We start from the raw sequence: 19,970 nt of genomic DNA, 5'->3' as shown, positions 1-19,970 counted from the left end.
TGGGTCCGCTGGTATGCCGAGCAGAGCAGAGCAGAGGGATTCACTCACTCGTCAGCATTGTGCAGTTCTCCATCTCTCCTCCATCATTTGCCTGTCGTGTCCTGCAGGGACAGAAAGAAACATTCAAGACGGGCAGGAGGAGGACTTCCTCTCCCAGACTCGCCGTAGCCGTGAGTCGTAGCCGTTCTCTCCGACACGACTACCTCGGCGTGACCGGCAACTCCCCTTCGCTGGCCCCCAACGATGCTTCGGACGGGTCACGAGTGGCCGTCGTCGGATCCGTCAATCGATGCGACCTCGTCCACGGTCACCAAGCAGAAGTCGCGCCAGGGTGCCGAGTCCTCGAGTCGGAAGCGGAGATGCATCAGCACTGCGTGCATCGCGTGCCGGAAACGCAAGTCGAAATGCGACGGCGCCCACCCCAGCTGCGCCGCCTGCGCCAGCGTCTATCGTACCGAGTGCATCTACGACCCTACCTCGGACCACCGCCGAAAAGGCGTCTACCGCGGAAAAGTGGACTGTCTCGAGGCTCGCAGTTCCACCCTGCAGGTGCTCGTAGAGGCCATCATCAACGCCTCAGAAGAAGATGTGTCGGGAATTGTCCAGCGAATCCGCGGCTGCGACAGCCTTGACGACCTGGCCCGGCAACTCGCCAACCCTGTCCCTGGTCCGGATGGCGACGTGGCGGCGGCGGCCGACCAGGATGACGAGGACTGCGCCCTGGGATTCATGCCCATGGAGGGAGAGAAGGACTTGGCTCGGAAGATGGGGGAGCTCCGGCTGGAGAATGGCCTTGTCCGATTCATCGGTGGCACCTCGCACCTCATACATGCCAACGAGTCCTCGTACCTTGGTAGCGGCGCCGCCAACGAAACCGAGTTGGAGGAGTTCCAAGAGCCCGGTGCGTCAGCGGACCAATACTCCCCGCCTCTCACGCTCACGACCGATGAAGCTGTCGTCACCTCCTGGACCCGAGTCACAACCGACGTCGGCCTCATCAGCCACCTTCTGGGCATGTACTTTACCTACCACTACGCCTACTTCACCACCCTGTCAAAGAAGCTCTTCTGGCGTGACTTTCGGAGGGGTGCCGCTGGCTTGGTGCGTGGCGAGACGGCCCATTGCTCGCCTTTGCTAGTCAACGCCATGCTCGCCCTGGGCTGCCACTTCACCGACGTCTCCGCTGCCTGCGCAACGCCCGGCGACTCCAGAACCAAAGGCGACCACTTCTTTGCCGAGGCGAAACGGCTCATCCTCGCCGACGATGAATTTGAGAAGCCGTGCCTTGCCACAGTGCAGGCCTTGGCTCTGATGTCTGTCAGGGAGGCCGGGTGCGCGCGCGAGTCCAAAGGGTGGGTGTATAGCGGCATGAGCTTCCGCATGGCCCAGGACCTTGGCCTAAATCTCGAGTTGGACGGGACGACGAAGCAGCGCATCGGCGACGATGAGAACGACGCCAGAAAGGTCACCTTCTGGGGGTGCTTCCTGTTCGACAAATGTTGGTCCAACTACTTAGGCAGGCTGCCACAGCTTCCCAGGAGCACATCCAACGTGTCGAAATTTGATGTTCTCGCCGACGAGGACCTGGCCACCTGGTCGCCCCTCACCGATACCGACGCTGACGCCGACAAAGGCCATCACCAGGGAAGTCATGGTGATTCCCGCAGGCAGCCGTGGAGAACAAGGGCGGCCGCTTTGCAGCTCTCGAGCCTGTGCGAAATCAGCAGCGACCTGCTCATCTTCTTCTACCACCCCAACCATATTGGCCGGTCTAGGGGCAAGACGATAGAACTCAAGAAGCTCGGCGAGATCCACCAGCGGTTGGAGGAGTGGCGCAGCAAGCTACCCAAGGAGTTTGCACCAAAGGAAGGGCAGCTGCCCAACGTGATTCTCATGCAGTAAGTACGCTGCCGATACCCCTTGCCGTCTCGCGATCTCACCCTCTCGTCGGCTTCCTGCACCGAAGTCGGCGTGGACGATACTACGTAGTTCACTAGCTAACAACAGCGATCAGCATGTTCTTCCACCTACAGTACATCCACCTCTTCAGGCCTTTCCTGAAATACTCTCCATCCGTCTCGCCCCTGCCTGCGAATGTTTCACCGCGCAGAATATGCACGGCCAATGCCGAGGCCATCTCGAGGCTCATGCGACTGTACAAGAAGACGTACAACCTGCGACAGATCTGCAACATTGCCGTCTACATGATCCACAGTGCCTGCACGATACATCTTCTCAACCTACCGGAGAAGGGCGCCCGAAGGGACATCATCCACGGTGTCAAGCATCTTGAGGAGATTGCCGAGGACTGGCTCTGCGCTCGACGAACCCTCAGCATTCTCAGCGCCCTTACGAGGAAGTGGAACTGCGAGCTACCCGACGATGCCTCGTTTGTCCTGAGGCGGACCGATGACAAGTTTGGTTACTTCAACACCTCCGACGTCCCATCGTCACCCGGGTCGAGCGTTAAGGCCTCCCCGGGAATGTCGGATGTCGGCTTGGCCTCGACGTCGCACGGGGGCTACTCGCATCCGCAGATGTACAATCCGTCGAACGACAATGCGTCGAGGCATCTGAAACATGTTGCGCTACCTGCTGAGTCCACCATCGACATTGACCATCGAGCAGCGAGCGTTGTTGCTGCCTGCGCCCAACAGCAAAGCCTGCCCATGCCCAACACGGCGCTTGAAGGCGACATAAGGCCCGATTTGCTCACCGAGTGGAACGTTAACACTGCAAGTGCACCACTACCGGTTTCTTTGTCGCCACTCCCTCTTGTCAGCGGGGGTGGTGTGGCGGCCAGCGGCAGCAACCACCTCGGCATGACGAGAACGGGCGCACGCGCATACGACCATCGACAAATGTCGTCCGGGAAGGGGTTGAATGTCAACGGTCAGCAATGGATCCTCGACGACAGCGTGCGATGGCAACACAACTTTAATGGCTGGGACCTCGACGGGACCACTGCAGGCAGTTCCATGTTCGCCTTCGACGGCAGCACCAATTGGGACGGCCGCTTCCAGCCAACTGAATCGGATACCGGAGACCAAGCCGCGGCCGGTTTTGACGTCCTAGGCGCGTCATTGAGCGGCGGCAGCTGGCCACCTAACCTGGATTGAACCAGCATCCATGTCCATCGTATGAGACGAAGAGTGAGACGAAGGAACAGTTGGGCAGGCAACGCGCAATCATGCTGCTCGGTGGCTGACTGATGGCCACATGATTTATCATCTGGTTTCCTCACCTCCGGTCCTACACACGAGTATTCTGCATGCTCGCATTCTCAGAAACACCGCTTCAAGAGGACGAATACGAGTTCAACTACGCATTGCATGTTCGTTCCCTTGTACACGCCATTGAAATACATTCTACGACAACTCTATCCATGCGCGGTACGTGGACTGTGGAGAGCGTCTCGTCTCAAGCCGGGATAGCCTGCCCTTGACTACGTTGGCCTGTGTATGCACGAGGGAACCAACCGATCTGGTTTCTTGGGTTCTGTCGATGACATACCTACGCCAAAGCCAACAACTTCAGTTATTCAGAATGTGCCGCAAATACATGAAGTAGATGAAGAAGCTAGACAAGGTTTTGTGGAGTGGTGGAACTTTCCCCGATTCTTGAGCTGTGCGAACGTGGCCCAAAAATGTTCGAGGAGCAGTATACGCCATGGTATTTAGGGAGAGGGGGCATTAAATACAAACGGCGACGAACGATGCCTATATGTGGTCCCTCGGCGAGGCGGCGAGCAGGAAAACCTGTGGATATCAACTCCCGATTACTTCCTGGCTGGTGGCCACGTTGTCTCTGCAACCGAAGCGATTGGGAACAAACCCTCCAGCTCGATCCCCGTCTTGCTCGCTCGCAAGGACTGCATCTGTGAAGTTTGTCGTCTGCAGGGATATTTCTCCTTCCGATGGCCGACGAAGGTCCCGTTTGAGGCGTCACCGAATGTTACTGGGGCAAATAGAAACGTTTTCCTGAGCTGCTCAGGCATGCGAATCAGCGCCGCAAACAATTCTCCAAAGTCGCGAGACTGCCGAGTCTCCTAATACCCTTTCAGTCACGTATAGTTCATATTCAGGCACAGCTGTGGCCGTCAGAAGGCGCGGTAACAGACGAACTGGAGGAGTTGAACGAGCGTCGAAGGGAACTGCCGAGGCTGTACTGGTGGACTCGCGGCGGAGTTGGTCTTGCCTTTGAGTCGATATATATCTTGTCAAAGCAACCCGAGGTCTTGAGATAGTCTTGGCGTTATCTCCGAATTTGAGATATACTTACGGTGGATATTTCATAAAGGTATTGGGAACGGCAGCATTCTGGAATCTGACAAAATAGAATTTTGCATCTCGATCTCTCTGAACGAGAGAAAAGAAGCACAAACAAGCACCTGCATTCTTCTGTTGTGCGTCGTCGAATTTTGAACCTCGAATGACAATCTGGCTCATGACCTCCAAGCCAGGGCTCTGCTTCACCCATCGCGGCCTCCATTCTTCTTCCAACATCTACCGTCCATCGTGACGAAGGCAACGGCTTCTAACGAGACCGATCGATCTTATTTAATAAACGCGGAAGCTTGGAGCTGCGGTAGAAATAGGTATATGCGCTCCGCGTTCCCGCCAGTATTGTCTGGCTGAATGGAATGTTGCATTTCGTCGTCAATACAATCCCAGGGCCTTGGGGCCTGCACAGGATATTCATTGCTTAACGGTGCATCAAGAACGATTGAGAAAATAAGAGGTTGTGGGGTCTTTGTGATGCAGAAGACGATGGATGATGTGGGTAAGAGATGTATCGTCCCCCTGCGTGATATTCTCGCCAATATACAACCTGGCTGGGCTTTAGACTGCTCTTCTTCTCTGCACTCGCACCGCCGTTAGGTTGATGGGCGCAAGGTGGTTTACATTCATCAGCTGTCCTCCATCCACCATAATAGCAGCTGCTTGCAAAAATCCGCCAAATTCAGAGTGCAGGGTCAGTTGGTCCCCGCCACGAGGCTATTCTTCATCCCAACAATGGCCTGATCAACCCCTACAATGCTCGGTTTCCTGCTACACAATGTATTAAGTCCAATCCTCTATCCCAATAGACTGGTGTCTTTCTCGGATTCACTGCGAGCTGCGAGACTCTTGCATCACCTCACACTCATCGAGAGCTCGTCACCCAGACCTTTGCCGCGCAACAGGCCGTTCCACCAGCATCGGACTGCAGTTTCATTCTTGCACCGAATCACGCGTCTTGAACTTTCTGGACCCCCAGCGCCTCCAGTAGTCTTGTGCATAATCTTCCGAGAGTGGGAGAAGTGGATGGCAAAGTAACCCTGATCGTCAACGCCGAGAGAAAAAGGTACCGTGAGAGCTCCGACGCTTTGGTCGAGTTTCCCTGTGTGCAACGTCATGTGTTCCCCCATACTGAAAGAATGCCGTCATTTGACCCTGGCAAGCAAGCTTCATGGGGCCAGCGTGGCATTCTCTTGTCGGCATCTTGCCAACCGCTGAGGTCTTGCACCCAGATATCCGCGGTGTGGCATAATCTCTCAAGAATATAAACAGCGTGGCATCCTCCTCGAACTAGGCTGACCCTGACCTGTGGTAGGCCTTTTATTTTTTTTCGAGAACTGCTCAATTCGCCGCACACTGGACCCGTTCAAGCACCTCGAAATCCCATTGCTTGGCCTGAACCTTCTCGAGCGTCGCAACACTGTAGCTCAGAGAGCATCGCCATGCCGTCGCCCTTGGACGCAACACCACTTCCAGCGCCTGAGGGCTCTATACCAACCGCTGTCGCTGGACAAGACTCGTCTCTCTTGAAAGCCCGTGCCAATTCAGCTCCAGCCAGCTGCAGCGAACATATGGCTCCCGTAATTTTCGACGTAGCCATCAAGGGCGACAAAGGCACTTCCAGCTCCCAGATGGGGTCGGCATCTTCTCACTTCGGCTCTATCAGCTCCCGGCCCAGTTTTGTTGACTACCAAGCAACAGCGGTGAATTCACCGATGAGCAGCGAGGCATACCCAATAACCTCTTTCGGAGCCTTCCCCAACACAATAATGCACCTCCCGACAGCAGTGGGACATCGATCCAATCGTGCCTACGACGTGGACCTGAAGCAGGCGCCTGCAGTGTTTGACTCGACTTCCTACGAGTCGGCGTACGGCAAAGTGCCTCTAGGCCTGGGCGAGAACACTATCAGTCCTTCCTCGGCGCTGGCTGCAGATTATTCCCAATCGAGTTGTGATCCCAGTTCCGTGCGTGGTGTCGGAAACGGGTTCGGGTATAACAATATCTTCCATCACGCCGCTGGGAACAGCATATCCAACGCCACAAGTTTTCAGAACATGGGGCTCCTGGAATTGGAAGCGTCAGAAGCAATGGGTCCAATTATAAACGGTGTGACCGGAGCTCAACCCATCCGCACTCATGACGTGACGACATTGGGTGGCACCCCCATCAATTCTTCCCCATATATGGCTGTCGGGAGTGTCGACTCATTTTCCATCGACTTGAGAAACGCCGAAAACAGCATGGCGCCTCTGGATGTTGATTTCATGACCTTCGGTGGTTGGACAGACAACTTCTGGCAGGCCCAGAAGGGCGCGAATATTCGGCCAACATCTGCTACGCGGTCAAAGAGGCCGCACGGCATCTGCTCCGACACTCAGACGACACCAGAGGTATCTGGTCCTGCGTCCGAGGTGGAAACTAATGTCAACTCGGAGGACGCATTTCCCGTCGAGGATGACCTTTCCTTCCTAGCGGTCGTGGTTCAACAGTCAAGGGGCGAAATCGATAATTTAATGCGAAGGAGCCAGCCCCATGACGGAGAAGCAACTTCATGGAGCGTCGAGGATGAGGACAGTCGTCTAGCCTTTAATGCAACGGGCAGCTTGGATGGCGGCATGGGAGATACGCTTGAACGCCTCCCACTGAAGGGGCCCATGCCGGCGGATCTATCCAAGTCTGTGGCCGGCCACACTCTATCGGAGCTCGGTCTAGAGTTAGATCCCACCGTTGGCGCGGCCGAGCTGGGGAGGCGGCGTGAATTAGTACTGTATCAGCTTCGCTTCGACGAGCAGAACCCGGTGACCGTTCCCGTTGTGGAAGTTGAGGATCCAGGTAGCAAGCCAAAGACAGCAAACATTGTGGATCTGTCGGAGAGAAAGGATGTGGAAGATATTCGACGGTACCTGATGGCACGAAACACGGCCATTTGCGCCTTGGACAAGAAGGTGGACCTGAGGCGAAACAACAAGGCCGCGTATAGGAGTCGCAAGAAAAGATATGAGGGTCTCGTCAAGTACCGAAGAATGTTTCACGAAACGGTGGCGGCGCTTCGATACTACAAACTCGTGGCAGCCAGCGAAGGCCTGGACCCGGCTTCATGGGACAAGCTGCCCGAATACGTTCGACAAGACCTCGTGGGGAAGGTACTGGAGGAGGCGGCAGCAATCCAGAAGGCGCGGGACAAGGCGGCCAGGAAGATTGTGTCGGCCCGCAAGGTGGCCGAAAACGAGCGTTCGCGAGCAATGCAGCCTCAGCGAGAGCGAGCCGAACTCCAGCTCATCCGACGGGCGCGGGATGCGCTCGCAAGAGGAATCAGCGTCAAGGAGTGGACCAAAAGCGAAATGCGCTTCGAATCGCGAGCTCGTGCCGAAGAAAGGTCGGCAGGGTTGGCGGCGGACGTGGCGACACCGTTCCTGGCTGACGGCTCCCCTCATTATGACACCATAAAGGGCGATGACGACGACCGAATGCTCGAGGTGGCCGGTCCGGATTCGTGAGCGGTGAAGCGACTCGATGCTTGACGATAGATAGAGAGGTGTTGCTGGTGATTGGCGCACGGCACCAATCAGGTAGGTCAACTATCTACCTGATCTTTGACCAACCTTTATGATCACATTCGTGATCCGTTGCGCTTCGGCATTTGAGGACCGGCAGGATGATGGCAGAGGATTGTTCAGGATGGCATGGGATGGACAGATGAATATCAACATACGCCAATGACAAGGGGAGGAGAGGGTGGACAAGGAAGATGATACGACGGAGAGGGCGGTGGCAAGCGCGCGGAGAACGTGGGACGAGGAAGGAACAAAGGATCGCTGGGTGTGACTGCTGACTGCGTTTTCTCGATACCACAACCATCAGTCTGAATCGAAACGAAGGGAATTGAAGACTGTATATACCTTGACCTTGTACCAGACATTACCCTGGCCGACGCTGATGCTGACTGACATCCTGGCCGGCTGGCCTGCCTTGTTTGTGACCAGATGAGCGGGCATGCAGATTGTCATAATCATGACATGTCGAGAGAGGAAGGTTGATGGAAAGAGAAAGTGTGGCAAGCAGAGCAGACTGACACGGAAATCAGAGCAAACCCCATTACCAACCAGCCGATCGACCAGGAAGCAAGCTGGCATCACTCCGAACCTGGTCTGCGACCTGTTGGATGCCATGACATGCCATGGACCGTGATATTGATCGCCAACCACTGACAAGGCTGGTCTGTGACTGGTACTTACGCTTCGCCGTGGTTGTCCATTTGTTCAGTGTCGTCCATTGTCGCCCCCCCGGCTCGCCCCCCCCCCCCCTAGTTCTTCGAGAACCTCCCATCATCAACCTGCTGTCTCTTTGGTGGAAGCAAGCAAGCCTTGAATATCGACCCCGATCCTGTTCGTCCTGTCCCTTCATTGGGTGGACCATCTTCAAGCAAACGGAGGGAGTGGCAACGCCTATTATCTTTGCGGTCCCATCGATGTGACACCAACCTGATGCTCGGCAGGTGGGATTTATCCAATACCGGCAAAGTTCACTGCTTCCGTCTCAAATTCACAGCCAGAGAACTGCTTGTCTGCAATAGCGAGATCCGCAAGCACCGGGCCGAAAGACGGAGTCTCGTAGACGCAGACGCAGACGCGAACCTCACACATGCGAAAGCCCAAAGTGGCAATACTACAGTCATGGAAACGGAAAGAAAACCGACGACGACGAGCCCGGGAATCAGCACAGACATGCCACCACCATCAGGACAGATCGAATCGGCGGCTTCTTGCTTGGACCGAGTAAACGATCGAGATGTCATCAGCTCCTACAACGGCGACATCCAAGATGCCCTCATCGACCTCATCGACCTCATACAGACCTCCGACTCAACGACAGCCGCAGAGGGCAAGCGCGGCGAGCTCGTGCAGACGGTAGTGCGCTTCGTTGAGCTCGGTGCGGCCGTCAACGACTCCGAGAACTCGATGCGAGAGACGCTCAGAGGGATCCGGACGACATTTGAGGAGTACACCACTGAGCGGGTTGACGAAAGAGGCTCGCCTTATCAGAAGCTCATCAACCTCTACTCAGTCCGCCGCAAGCAAAAGGAGAGACGGCGGCGGCGAAAGAGCCGCACGCGCTCCTGACTTCAAACTCGCGGGCGTGGCAATCCTTGTCTTGTCCGCATGCCCTCGATGGAGGTGTCACTGTCAGCGGCGGGCCGAGCTAGGAGAGGAGGCTGGCTAGCCAGGAAGGAAACTGCTAAATTCATGAATATTCTCTTGGTGGCTTGGGCAATGGTAGATGACTGGCTCGGCCTGACCTCGAAGACGCGACGGAGCCATGGTCGAAAATCGCAGAAGTTGAAATGTTTCGGCCGGCAACTCATGGCCGCGAATGGACCAGCCTACCATTGACCCAGACCATTTTGGTATTTCGGTCATCCCCATTGAACAGCCACTTGGCAATCCTCTCTTCCCATGTCTCCCAGCCAAACAGGTCAACGTTCCCGGCGTCTGCCTCGCCGTCCCTCGTCCCATCGTCCCTGACGTTGGCCAGGCTCACCAGCTGGGCGTCCCACTGCTTGCCCACCTCGAAATCGCCGACCTTGTTCTCGAGGCCGACCACCTTGGCTCCACCTCTCGTGGCGAGGTACAGCACCTCCTCCACGGTCAGCTTGCACCTCTCACGCGACTCGTCGTCCTCGGCTCCCATGGCAACGTGCCTGCTCACGAGGGCCGCCTGCCGCGCGGCCTCGAGGATGGAGGGGCTATAACCGCCGCTCATGTCGGTGCCTAGGCCGACCTCGATGCCCTTCTCCCACATCCAGCGGACACGACTCTGGCCGCTTGTGAGGGAGCTGTTGCTGCAAGGGCAGTGCGACACCTTGGACTGCCGAGCTGCAACGAGACTGGCCTCGGCTTCCGTCAGGTGGACGGCATGTGCGAGAATCGTCCTCGGCGTCAGAAGGCCGTGGCTTTCGTACACCTCGGCATAGGAGCCTTTGCCCGGGAACAGCTCGGCCACGAGCTTCACCTCTCCCTCGTTCTCCGAGATGTGCGTTTGCACCGGCAGATTATGCTCGTGCCGTAGGGCCGAAAGCTTCCCCATCAACTCGTCCGTGCAGGACGGAGCAAAGCGCGGCGTTATGATGGGCGACACCAAGTCGTAGTTGGCGTCGATTTTCTGGATATGCTCGATTGTCTCCATCGTCGCCTTGACGGACTCATCCGCCGATTCGTCACGGTAGTAATCGGGACAGAAGTTGGGCCTGTCCATGCATACCCTGCCGATGAAGGCTCGCTGCCCGAGGCTCAAGCACAGATCTGCCAGCAAGTTGGTGGCGGACACGTCGATGGTGGCATAGTAGGCGGCCGTCGTGGTACCGTGGGCCAGAGTTTTCTGCACGCATGCCGTGTACACGGTGCGCGCTTTGGCAAGGTCTTTCAGGCTGGATTCGAGCGGGAAAGTGTACTGCTCAAGCCAGTCGAGCAGCGTCGACTTGCCAAAAACGCCGACGTTGGGATACTGAGACGCGTGAACATGGGTATCTGGAGCATGGCTAGCTGTCAGCATCGATCGCCCGTGGAAGTCTCCCCTGCCTCCCACCATCCCTCCCACACTCCCCTTTCGGCCCGCACATACCTATGAAACCGGGAAAGAAGAATTGGCCTGGCATGCAGGCATGAACGTCCACCTCATCCTCTGACCAGCCCAGGCTCTCGAGCAGCTTCGTCTTGGCGGCATCGACATTGCCGGAGCCGGTCTCGACACCGGCAATCCTGCCCTGCTTGTCGACGGCGATGGCGGCATCGTGCAGGTACTCGAGCTCCCTGCGGGTTTTGCTCTGCACAAACGTGCCCAGCAGGAGCTGATTTTTGGCCTGGGCCATCTTGTGTACGCCGTCTCGGCCCGGATCTAGCTTAGGGAATGAGGGAAGGATTCCACCGATGCAAGTCACGATTTGGGGCACCGACGGTGTTTCTTCGGCACCGTGACTCCGTTGGCTGTTTGCGAGTGGCAAGTTGTAGATATAGTAGGTTACAAGTTGCGCAAGGGGACAAAGCAGTCAGGGCTCGGCACGTTCCTCCTACCTACCTGACTTGAAAGCTGGAGCAATACGAAGCGGTACGGAGCTGCTGGCTGTTTACATATATAAAGGTAGTAGTAGTCTGTTGTAAGTACGGAGTAGCATTTACTAATTAAAACCTGCCTCCCCACCTGGGTTGCTTGGTAATTACTCACATGTACATGTGGTGATTACTTGGTAAATACACCAGTTCTCATGAACTTTGGAGGGCCGGTAATTATGGCGTAGTATTCGTAATTGTAGATTGTCGCACCTGTGCTCTCTGCGTTGCACTTGTGTAGATGTGATTGTAGGTATGGTGGATAAGTACTTGCGCGAGGGGCGTACTGTAGTTCTTTCCACCGCAGGTATGTTAATTACTCGCGTGCTTCGCACCCTGCACGACGGAGCACGATCGATCGACCGAACGCACAGGTAGTCACGTACATGTACAGCGTAGTGAAGTACTACATGTAGCACGAGTCTGCTGTGCTTGAACACTCGTATATGTACGAACATGCTGTGCGCCGTGCAAGTAAAGTTCGAGCATAAAATTTCGGATGCGCATACAGTACACCCAGAGGTACGCACATACTTGTACACATACTGCATTGTACTTACTTAGATGGAGAAGAAGTGCTCCGTATTACTCGCCCGAGTACTTGTGCAGCACACCAGTCGGTATTAATAATAGTACTTAGTCCTCATGATTACAGTACTTACAACTACAATGTTTAATTCGTGGTTGTACTAAAGCGTTGTGTTGTGCTTGCTCTCCAATACAAGTACATGTGCACCGAAGGCATACTGTCGTAGTTGTAAGTAAGTACAAGTGCCTACTTACTTGGGTAGTATCATTCCTTCGGATCCTGACCCATCTCACCCTCCTCCTAGCGCCGGTGGTCGCCGGCAACCGACGCAATGCAAGTTCCGGTGCGCTGGTTTCTGCCGCATCCGTTCCCAGCGTTAGTACTTATAAGTACTCCGTCGGACTTCATGTGTGCACAGTAAGTATTAATTAGTACGGCGTACCGCCTTGTTGCATTTGTACTTGCAAGCAAATACTTACAAGTATTATCTACAAGTACCTGCACAATAAGTACACTCGCTTACTCTTACTCTTATCTACTGTACAACTATTACCTTGCAACTACGTTGTACACCTGGAAGTACAGTATTATTCCTGGTTTTCGTACGGAGAACGGAGTACAACTACTCCATACTTATACTTGTACTGTTCTTGTACTACTCGTACACAGTTTGTACATGTGCTTCGACGCATGTGCAATGCAGACTCTCTACGGAGTACCTTGCTCGTAGGACGCAGTTCACCCTTTCCAGCTGCGAACACAGCTAGGTTGTCATACCATCGATTCTTCATGGACACCTCCGCCACCCTCTCTATCATCCCTCGTTTGGCCGTCCGCAAAGACGAGTGGCAGCCATCGGATCGGCATACGAGTCGGTCATCGCCATCTCAATCGGTGCACACCTACGATAATACATCCACATGTACGATAATACATACACATATACGATAATACATACACATGTACGATAATACATACACATGTACGATAATACACACACATGTACGATAATACACAAGTACACATGTACGATAGTACATACATGTATATGGCATGCAGTGAATTAATATCAATTTTCGTACCGTGTTGAACATGAGTCCTTCCAAGTTGTCCAAGGGGAACAGAAGGAACGCGAAAACATAACCCCCCCCCCCAAAAAAAGATAAAACAACGAAAACAACAGCGCCGACCCAAGCTCGTGATCCCGGCAATTTCAGTTTTTTTCTCCCTTCAACTCCTCATCATGCCGCCGCGCCTGGTCCCTCAAACTCGACAGATGCGCCGCTGTCGCTGCCGGCCTTGCCATCGTCCTCCCCGACGTACTTGTCCCAGTTCGCTAGGACTGCCCCGATCTTGGGCGAGTTGGTGAGCTTGTAGACTTCCTCAAAGTACTCCTTCGTCAATGCAAACGGCTTGGCCGTCACGTTGGGAATGTATTTCCCGACCAACTTCGACGGGTCAATCGTCGTCTTGTTAATCTTCTTCAGCAGGAAGGACCGGAAAGGCTTGACACCCGACCGAAGGAAGGTGGAGTGGAAAGGAACGTCGATGCCTCGCAGCGGGATTGTCGCGAAGCCTCGCTCCAGCTCCAATGGCTGCGGCTTCTTCAACGTCGCCTCGGCGGACCCGCGGATAATCTCCTTCAGAGCTCCCTTGGCCTCCTCAATGTTGCTTCGCATCTCTTCAATGTCGATTTGCTGCTTCTTGAGGAAGTTGGTCACCCCGGCCAGTGTGTCGAGCGCCCTGAGGTCGCCCGCGCACACGTACTGCATGTTGGCAATGTTGTAGTTCACAATCTCGAGCAGCCAGCCAGTCTCTTCCGCGATGCTGTTGACGACAAACTGCAGCGCTTCCTCGTTGAACGTCTTGGAGATGCGGCTCGGGTTGACGGCGCACATCGAGTAGTTGGAACGTCCGGTGGCGTCCCGTTCGACAGCCACCTGCATCGTCAAGCCACGATAGAAGACGACGGAAACCAGCGACTCGATCGGCATCACGTCGGCGAGCGCCGCCAGCGCAGAGTACTCGCCCAACGAGTGGCCGGCAAAGGTGCTATCTCGCGGCACTAGACCCTTGGCCTTCATGTCCTCGAAGCTGGCCTTCTCCATCAGCGTCAGCGCCGGCTGCGTGAACTGCGTCGCCGACAGCAAGCCCGTCGGCGACCGGTACGTGTATGACGTCGTGCTCTCGCTGATTTCCTTGAAGATGCGCTCCGACTTGATGGATCCGTCCGCGGCCACCGTCTCAAACGTCATGGCCATGTAGTTCTGTCTGATGGCCTTTCCCCTGGGCCCACCAAAGTGAATCGTGAGCTCCTTGGGATTGTTCTTGACAATGTTCGTGATGGAGAAGCCTGTACCGTGTTAGCCAATCGTTCACGCACCCGATGCGATGCGGGTGGAAACTTGCCGTAGTTGTCGAGGAGATACTTGTCAGCTCGGTCCCAGACCTCTTTGGCGACCGAGCTGCTGGCGTACAGCTCCATGCCCATGCCTTGTTCCTGCGAACCTTGGCCGGTGAACACGTATGCCGTCACCGGTTGTTCAATCTCAGCCTCGCCAAGAAGCACCTTCTCCTCCGTCTCGGTGTTGCTGACCTCGACCTTGATGATCTTGCGGCCGGCAACCATGCCCACGTGCTGCAGCTTGACCGAGATGTCGTCGTTGGGCAGAACCATGCCAACCAGCTGAGCATGGAAGCTTCGGACACGACCAATGTCGTTCTCGGCGGCCCACGTCTCCACTAGGCTTCGGACGGCAGCGCTCGAGTACATGCCGTGCGTGATCGTCCCCGGGAGGTTAGCGTACCCGCTGAAGACGCGGGACACGTGAATAGGGTTGTAGTCGCCCGAAACGCGAGCGTACGTCTCGTTCGACGCTGGCGCGCGGAGCTGCAGGGGGGTCTTGCCGCTCAGCGGGATCGGATTCTCAAAGTTGATCGGCTGGTCGAGAGGCGAGCCGTTGCGCTCGAGGTAGTCGATGACAGGGTTCCCGTGGGATTCGCCCGCCTCGTAGTCAACGCTGGCAACCTGGATAACCTCCTTGGTCGGTAGCTCGAGCAAGACTTGCCCGCGAGTCTCGACGCTGCTGCAAACATTCTTGTCCTTGTAGCGAACGAGGCTCTGCAGGCGGAAAGTCAGGGTCTGGCCCAGCAGGTCGATTTCCGTCGGAATCTCATCCATGGCAAACCACTCCTTCGATCGAAGCACCGCCACGTCCTTGCTCGTCGCCAGATGAACCTGTACCGGCGTCTCGATCTTGCGCTGGAAAGTGTTCTCGTAGTCTTGATAGTTGCCACGGTAGAGGAACTGCGACGTGACCTCCATGACCGGCTCTCCACCTCGGGTAATGGTGCCGCAGACCTCGACCATCTTGCCCGAGTCCTGGTTCAGAACGGCGTTGATCTGGGCTGTGGTGTGGATCTCGTCACCCTTCTTCAACGGTTCGGCCCCGGGGATCATGCGGAACTGGTTGGAGAGGTGAACGAGCTTCAGCAGGTCGCCGTCGATGGTGCGCGGGAATATGGGCTTTGTGATGGCTTTCCAGCCAACGACAATGGCAAAATCCATAGGAGCGTAGACGACCTTGCCCGGCCGATCTACGAACGCCTCGCCCGTGTTGCCGACGGCATGGACGAAGTCGTTGATGGCCTCGCTGGTAATGGTCGTGCGGCCACCATCGAAAACGCCAGTGACCAAAGCATCAAGATTGAGGGGGTCCTTGCCGAACCACACCTTCCAGTAGAAATCCTTGATGCGATCGTTACGGTCCTCCATGACCTCATGAATGGGAGCATAGCCGGCCTCAGGATGGTAGACAAACTTGAGGGGTAAGGCGGCCGGCTTTCCCAGCGCATTCGTATCCTTGATAAGGTTGACCAGAATCTCGCTCTTGCCCGTCAACTTGACCTCGATGACATCCACATACTGGTTATGTCTCGGCTGCTCCTTGACGACGATGGTTGTCCTGGCGGGGTCATTGGGATACTGAATCTCCACAAACAAGCCCCGCGCCGGCGCAAAGATGCGTCGCATGGGGTTTGTCTGGAACTTCTGGCCCTGGACAACGACGTCGGACATGAGCAGCGCGTGCCTCCAGTTGCGATTGGGGCCGGCGAGCAGAGACAGCCAAGAGTCGATCGATGGCATCGCACTGGTTGCGGAGGACGACAGGCGGTAGGTGTTCTTGTGGGTATCGTAGTTGACCGTCAGGCCCTCAACGTCGAGAGGAATCTCCGACTCGACAAGCTTGCCACCGAAATACTCGACAGCGGGGATGGAGCTCTCGTCGTTGTTATAGTAATCCCTCGACAGGGAGTCGATGTGAGACTCGTGAATGCCGTCCAAGATCTCCTGAATAGGCTGGTCGATGACGGTGGAGAACTTGGCCGCGGTAGGGCCTTGGAGGATGCAAGTACGCCCGACATCTTGGTCAATGACCGCGTCGAGGTCCTCGGATTGCCACAGGGAATCTTTCTTGAAGAAAAACTCAAAATTCTCATCCAGGGCGGGGATAAACGTCACAGGCTTCTGACCAGGTCGCATGCAGAGGAGCAAGAAATGCTGAACATCTTGCGCGTTGATAATCTGAACCTCAGCCTCGGGGTAATTGGCTAGGATCCGGTCGACAGCGTCAAAAGGTTCGTCTAGGTCAGCGTAGGTCTGAAGCAGCGACGGCTTCCCAGCTTGGGTCGTGAAGCGCTCCTCGACACGGTGGATGAAGTCACCCGTCAGCTTGGTGAAGGACGGATCGATCCATCGAGATTGGTGCTTCACGAAGAGCAGGTCAACAAGTCGCCGAACAACCTCGGCATAAGTCATGTCTTCCAGGTCAACCGCCTTGCCAGCCTTGTTGCAGCCAAACCAAACTTTCTGGAAGTCGTCGTTGAGCCTCTTAATGATGTACTCGCGGTTCTTCTTAAGCTCGGGAACCCGCTTCTCCTTGGGCAGACTGAATATCTTCTTGTCCATCTCCGCCCAGAAGCTTACGCCGCGAGTGGCCAGCTTGTGAATCGGTTCGCCCATCTCAGATCGCACAGTGATGACTCCTCCGGCCGGACCCTTGTAGGTCTTCTCCCAGTCGCTGTCCTCGAGGCCGGGGGCGTCGATGATGGCCTGCTTGGCATTCTTGCTCGTGTGGGCTTCCTTGGCAACCATCATGCGGCTGCCAAACAGGCAGCCGTCAAAGGGCATCGGGGGATAGCCATACTTCTTGGACCAGTCACCGGTGATGTAGGGGTACGTGTCATCTGCACCGCCAAAGCCGCTGCCGGCTACGAGGATGATGTTCTCCTGGCGTCGGATCCGACCGTACATTTGCAAAATAGGCTGGTGGAAATCCTCAAAGGAGTGGTGCCCACCCCCTCTGCCGCCAGTCCACTGGAGAATGACGGGGAAGCTCGGGTTGGCCTTTGCAATGTTGATGACCGCCTGTATGGCTTCGCCGGAGCCGGGTTTGAAGGAGATATGCTTCAAGCCGAGGGTCTCAATGTACTCCTGAGCAACCTCGATCGAGGGGACACCAGCACCGATGGTCAACCCCTCAATCGGTACACCCTCAGCACGTAGCTTTCCGATCAGGGGGATCTGCCAGCCCATGGCTCGAGGGTTCACATAGATCAGGTTGACCGTGATTCCGCGACCAGCGGGAATGGCCTTTTCAATTTTGGCAAGGGCCTCCGTCATCCGCTTTCCATTGAAGTAGCCGCCACCGGCAAGCTCGATGTGGTAGCCTGCGTTCATCGTGGCAGCGACAAAGTCCCACGGCACCGTGCAGGGTGTCATGCCCGCCACCATAACAGGAGGCAAGCCAAGAAGTCGGCTCATTTTCGTATCGACGTACTTGTGGCCACTTGAAGTCTTGACGAGGCGAGGGCCAAATTCCTTAACCCAATCGTTGGCGTACTTGACGGCGTTCTCTTCGTCCCTATCGAAGAGCTCGGGCTTGTACCCAACCTCAGGAATCGTGCCATCGACGGCACCAGCCAAGATGACGCGAACGCCAGTCCCCTCCTTGTTCCGGCTCGTCAAAACACCAAGACCGGAGACGCCGCCAGGACCGAAATCGAGGATGTGAGATGCAGAAGGGAAGACGGTGGCTTTCTCCCAGTGAACGGGGTCGCGCGTGATGAGGCGCACGAGAGCCGGCACAACATTGCCCTTGACCTCGGCTCGGAGGTCTCTGCCAGTATTCGTGTCGAAGACAGGGATGCCCAGCGAGCTGGAGTCGATGCTCACATCTTTCAAGTCCTCATCAATCATGGCGGTAGCCTCGGAGAGGTACTTGCTGTGAAACGGTGCGGTGATGGGGAGAAAGCGGTTGGCGAAACGGACCTTGCGCTCAGTGTAAGGAACGCGAGTCTGGTCGAGGCCCGTGGGGGCCTTGACCTTCCGCAACTGAGAGTTCAGACCGTAGAGGGAGGTGGGAGGGCCCGTCACGACAAGGTTGCGAGGACTGTTGATGAGGGATATGCTGATATGGCGATGTGGAGGGAGATACTGGTTCGTGGCGTCGATGTGCTTTTGAACCTCTTGCTGGGACAGGTCTCGAATGCTGAGCATGGGAGTGGGACTGCCCTCGCCATGATCCATGGACTCTCGCAACATGGTTGGTGTCATCGAGGTGGTGGGGAAGGCCTGCTGGCTTCGTGTACCGATCCAGAACAGAATCGTCAGAGTCGAGCTGATGATTCCTCGCCACGAATCCCAGGAGTCCGCAGCCGCACTGGCGGCAGCCATGACGATGCCCTGGGAATGGCCTGTGGTGCCGCCGATGCATTCCCTCAAGTGGCCAGGGTCAACGCCAAGGACCTTGCAAGTCACCTCGTAGTGTGCCATCTGAACGAGACCGATGAGGGGGAAGCTGACGGGCGCCGAGACGAGGTAATCAACATCCGGCGTGGAGTCCGCGTGCTGAAGCCAGTTCATGATGTCTAGGCCCTTGGGGAACATCTTCTTTGCACCAGGGTGCTTTGACAGCGTCTGGAGTTGCTCGGCCGCAGATGTGATGAGCTCGCCAACGAAGCTGGGATACGTCTGAAACAGTTCACGGAGTTCCTCGAAATACTCCTCAATATTGCCCTGGCCGCCAAAAATGGTGTAGACACGGGCGGTCCCGTCGCCGGCAGCGCGTAGCAAGGCGGATTCGTGAGGCTTTATCGTTCGGTTGGAAACTGCCCGAGCCAGGTAGTAGCTGCGGATAACCTCGAGTTTCTTTGATTCGATTCCGGGGAGGGTGGCAGCGAGGGCGTGGGCTTCGTTGCCGCGGAGGAACGCGCGCTCAAACTCGTTGAGGACAAGTTTGAGGACCTCTTCGTACGAGCCCTGCGCGTCGTCCTCCCCTTCCTCGACCTCGCGGGCGACGAAACCGAGGTATCGGGCGACGAGCTCCGGAACGGAGGACGGCTCGTCATCCTGAGCCAGCTCGTCCGTGGCGGCGGGCAAGCTTGCGACGAAGCGGTCTTTTATCTGAGAGGCGTGAAAGTGAAGGTTGGTTGGGATGAGGAAGGATGTTTCGAGGGTGCCGTGGGAGAGCGTCAGCGGCCGGAGGGAGGAGCTGGATCTAGGAGTGGAAATGCCCGTCTGAGGGCCGGTTCCAGTGCCGTACATGATGATGGATCGAGCAGGGTATCAAGCAAGTCTGCCGCGTCATTCGAGGTCAGCAGGCGCGGGTGCGAAGAATGGCGGCCGCAGGGTACAGGAAAGCGGAGGGTAATACCAACTAATTGAGCAAACTCCAGGACATGAAATAGCTTTGATGCTGTCGCGCGTGAGGTGCACCAGGAGTTGGAAAGGAGGCAGTCAATGCGCAGCCGTTCGTCCTCAACTGGAGAGATGAACCACACGACGGAGTGGATAGACGAGCTTCGGTCAGAGCAAGCGCACTGCAACACCAGCGAGCTTGATGGAAAGGGAAACAAAATCAAGGGAGATGGTTGTGACGATTATGAGGAAAGGGAGGGTCTCGGGCGATGGTAGGGGCTCGGTCGAAAGTTGAAGACGAGATTGATCAACGTATAAGTGAGGCAGAGGAGAAATTTCGGGTCAAGGGTTGTCAG

The 19,970-nt window shown here is 56.0% G+C and overlaps 5 protein-coding genes across 5 annotated transcripts; 3 read left to right on the top strand and 2 right to left on the bottom strand.

Annotated features, from left to right (window-relative positions):
- Window positions 1–243: 243 nt before the first annotated feature.
- Window positions 244–3,119, top strand: DCS_00753 (pathway-specific nitrogen regulator; the record flags this gene model as incomplete). The annotated part of the gene is made up of 2 exons (XM_040798089.1): window positions 244–1,898; window positions 2,015–3,119. 2 exons carry the CDS (start codon window positions 244–246, stop codon window positions 3,117–3,119), a joined length of 2,760 nt encoding a protein of 919 aa, XP_040658972.1.
- Window positions 3,120–5,722: 2,603 nt separating this feature from the next.
- Window positions 5,723–7,780, top strand: DCS_00752 (uncharacterized protein; the record flags this gene model as incomplete). Its single annotated transcript, XM_040798088.1, has 1 exon — window positions 5,723–7,780. One exon carries the CDS (start codon window positions 5,723–5,725, stop codon window positions 7,778–7,780), a length of 2,058 nt encoding a protein of 685 aa, XP_040658971.1.
- A 987-nt stretch (window positions 7,781–8,767) lies between these two features.
- On the top strand, window positions 8,768–9,403 carry DCS_00751 (uncharacterized protein; the record flags this gene model as incomplete). Its single annotated transcript, XM_040798087.1, has 1 exon — window positions 8,768–9,403. The coding sequence occupies one exon, from the start codon at window positions 8,768–8,770 to the stop codon at window positions 9,401–9,403; it is 636 nt and encodes a 211-aa protein (XP_040658970.1).
- A 238-nt stretch (window positions 9,404–9,641) lies between these two features.
- On the bottom strand, window positions 9,642–11,148 carry DCS_00750 (guanine deaminase; the record flags this gene model as incomplete). The annotated part of the gene is made up of 2 exons (XM_040798086.1): window positions 9,642–10,807; window positions 10,902–11,148. 2 exons carry the CDS (start codon window positions 11,146–11,148, stop codon window positions 9,642–9,644), a joined length of 1,413 nt encoding a protein of 470 aa, XP_040658969.1.
- A 2,008-nt stretch (window positions 11,149–13,156) lies between these two features.
- DCS_00749 (fatty acid synthase beta subunit dehydratase) lies at window positions 13,157–19,521 on the bottom strand (the record flags this gene model as incomplete). Its single annotated transcript, XM_040798085.1, has 2 exons — window positions 13,157–14,242; window positions 14,299–19,521. 2 exons carry the CDS (start codon window positions 19,519–19,521, stop codon window positions 13,157–13,159), a joined length of 6,309 nt encoding a protein of 2,102 aa, XP_040658968.1.
- Window positions 19,522–19,970: the final 449 nt, after the last annotated feature.

Source organism: Drechmeria coniospora, chromosome 01, assembly GCF_001625195.1.
Source record: "Drechmeria coniospora strain ARSEF 6962 chromosome 01, whole genome shotgun sequence".
Classification (NCBI taxonomy): domain Eukaryota; kingdom Fungi; phylum Ascomycota; class Sordariomycetes; order Hypocreales; family Ophiocordycipitaceae; genus Drechmeria; species Drechmeria coniospora.
The sequence above is the reverse complement of the archived record's forward strand: the minus strand, read 5'-3'. Positions and strand labels throughout refer to the sequence as shown.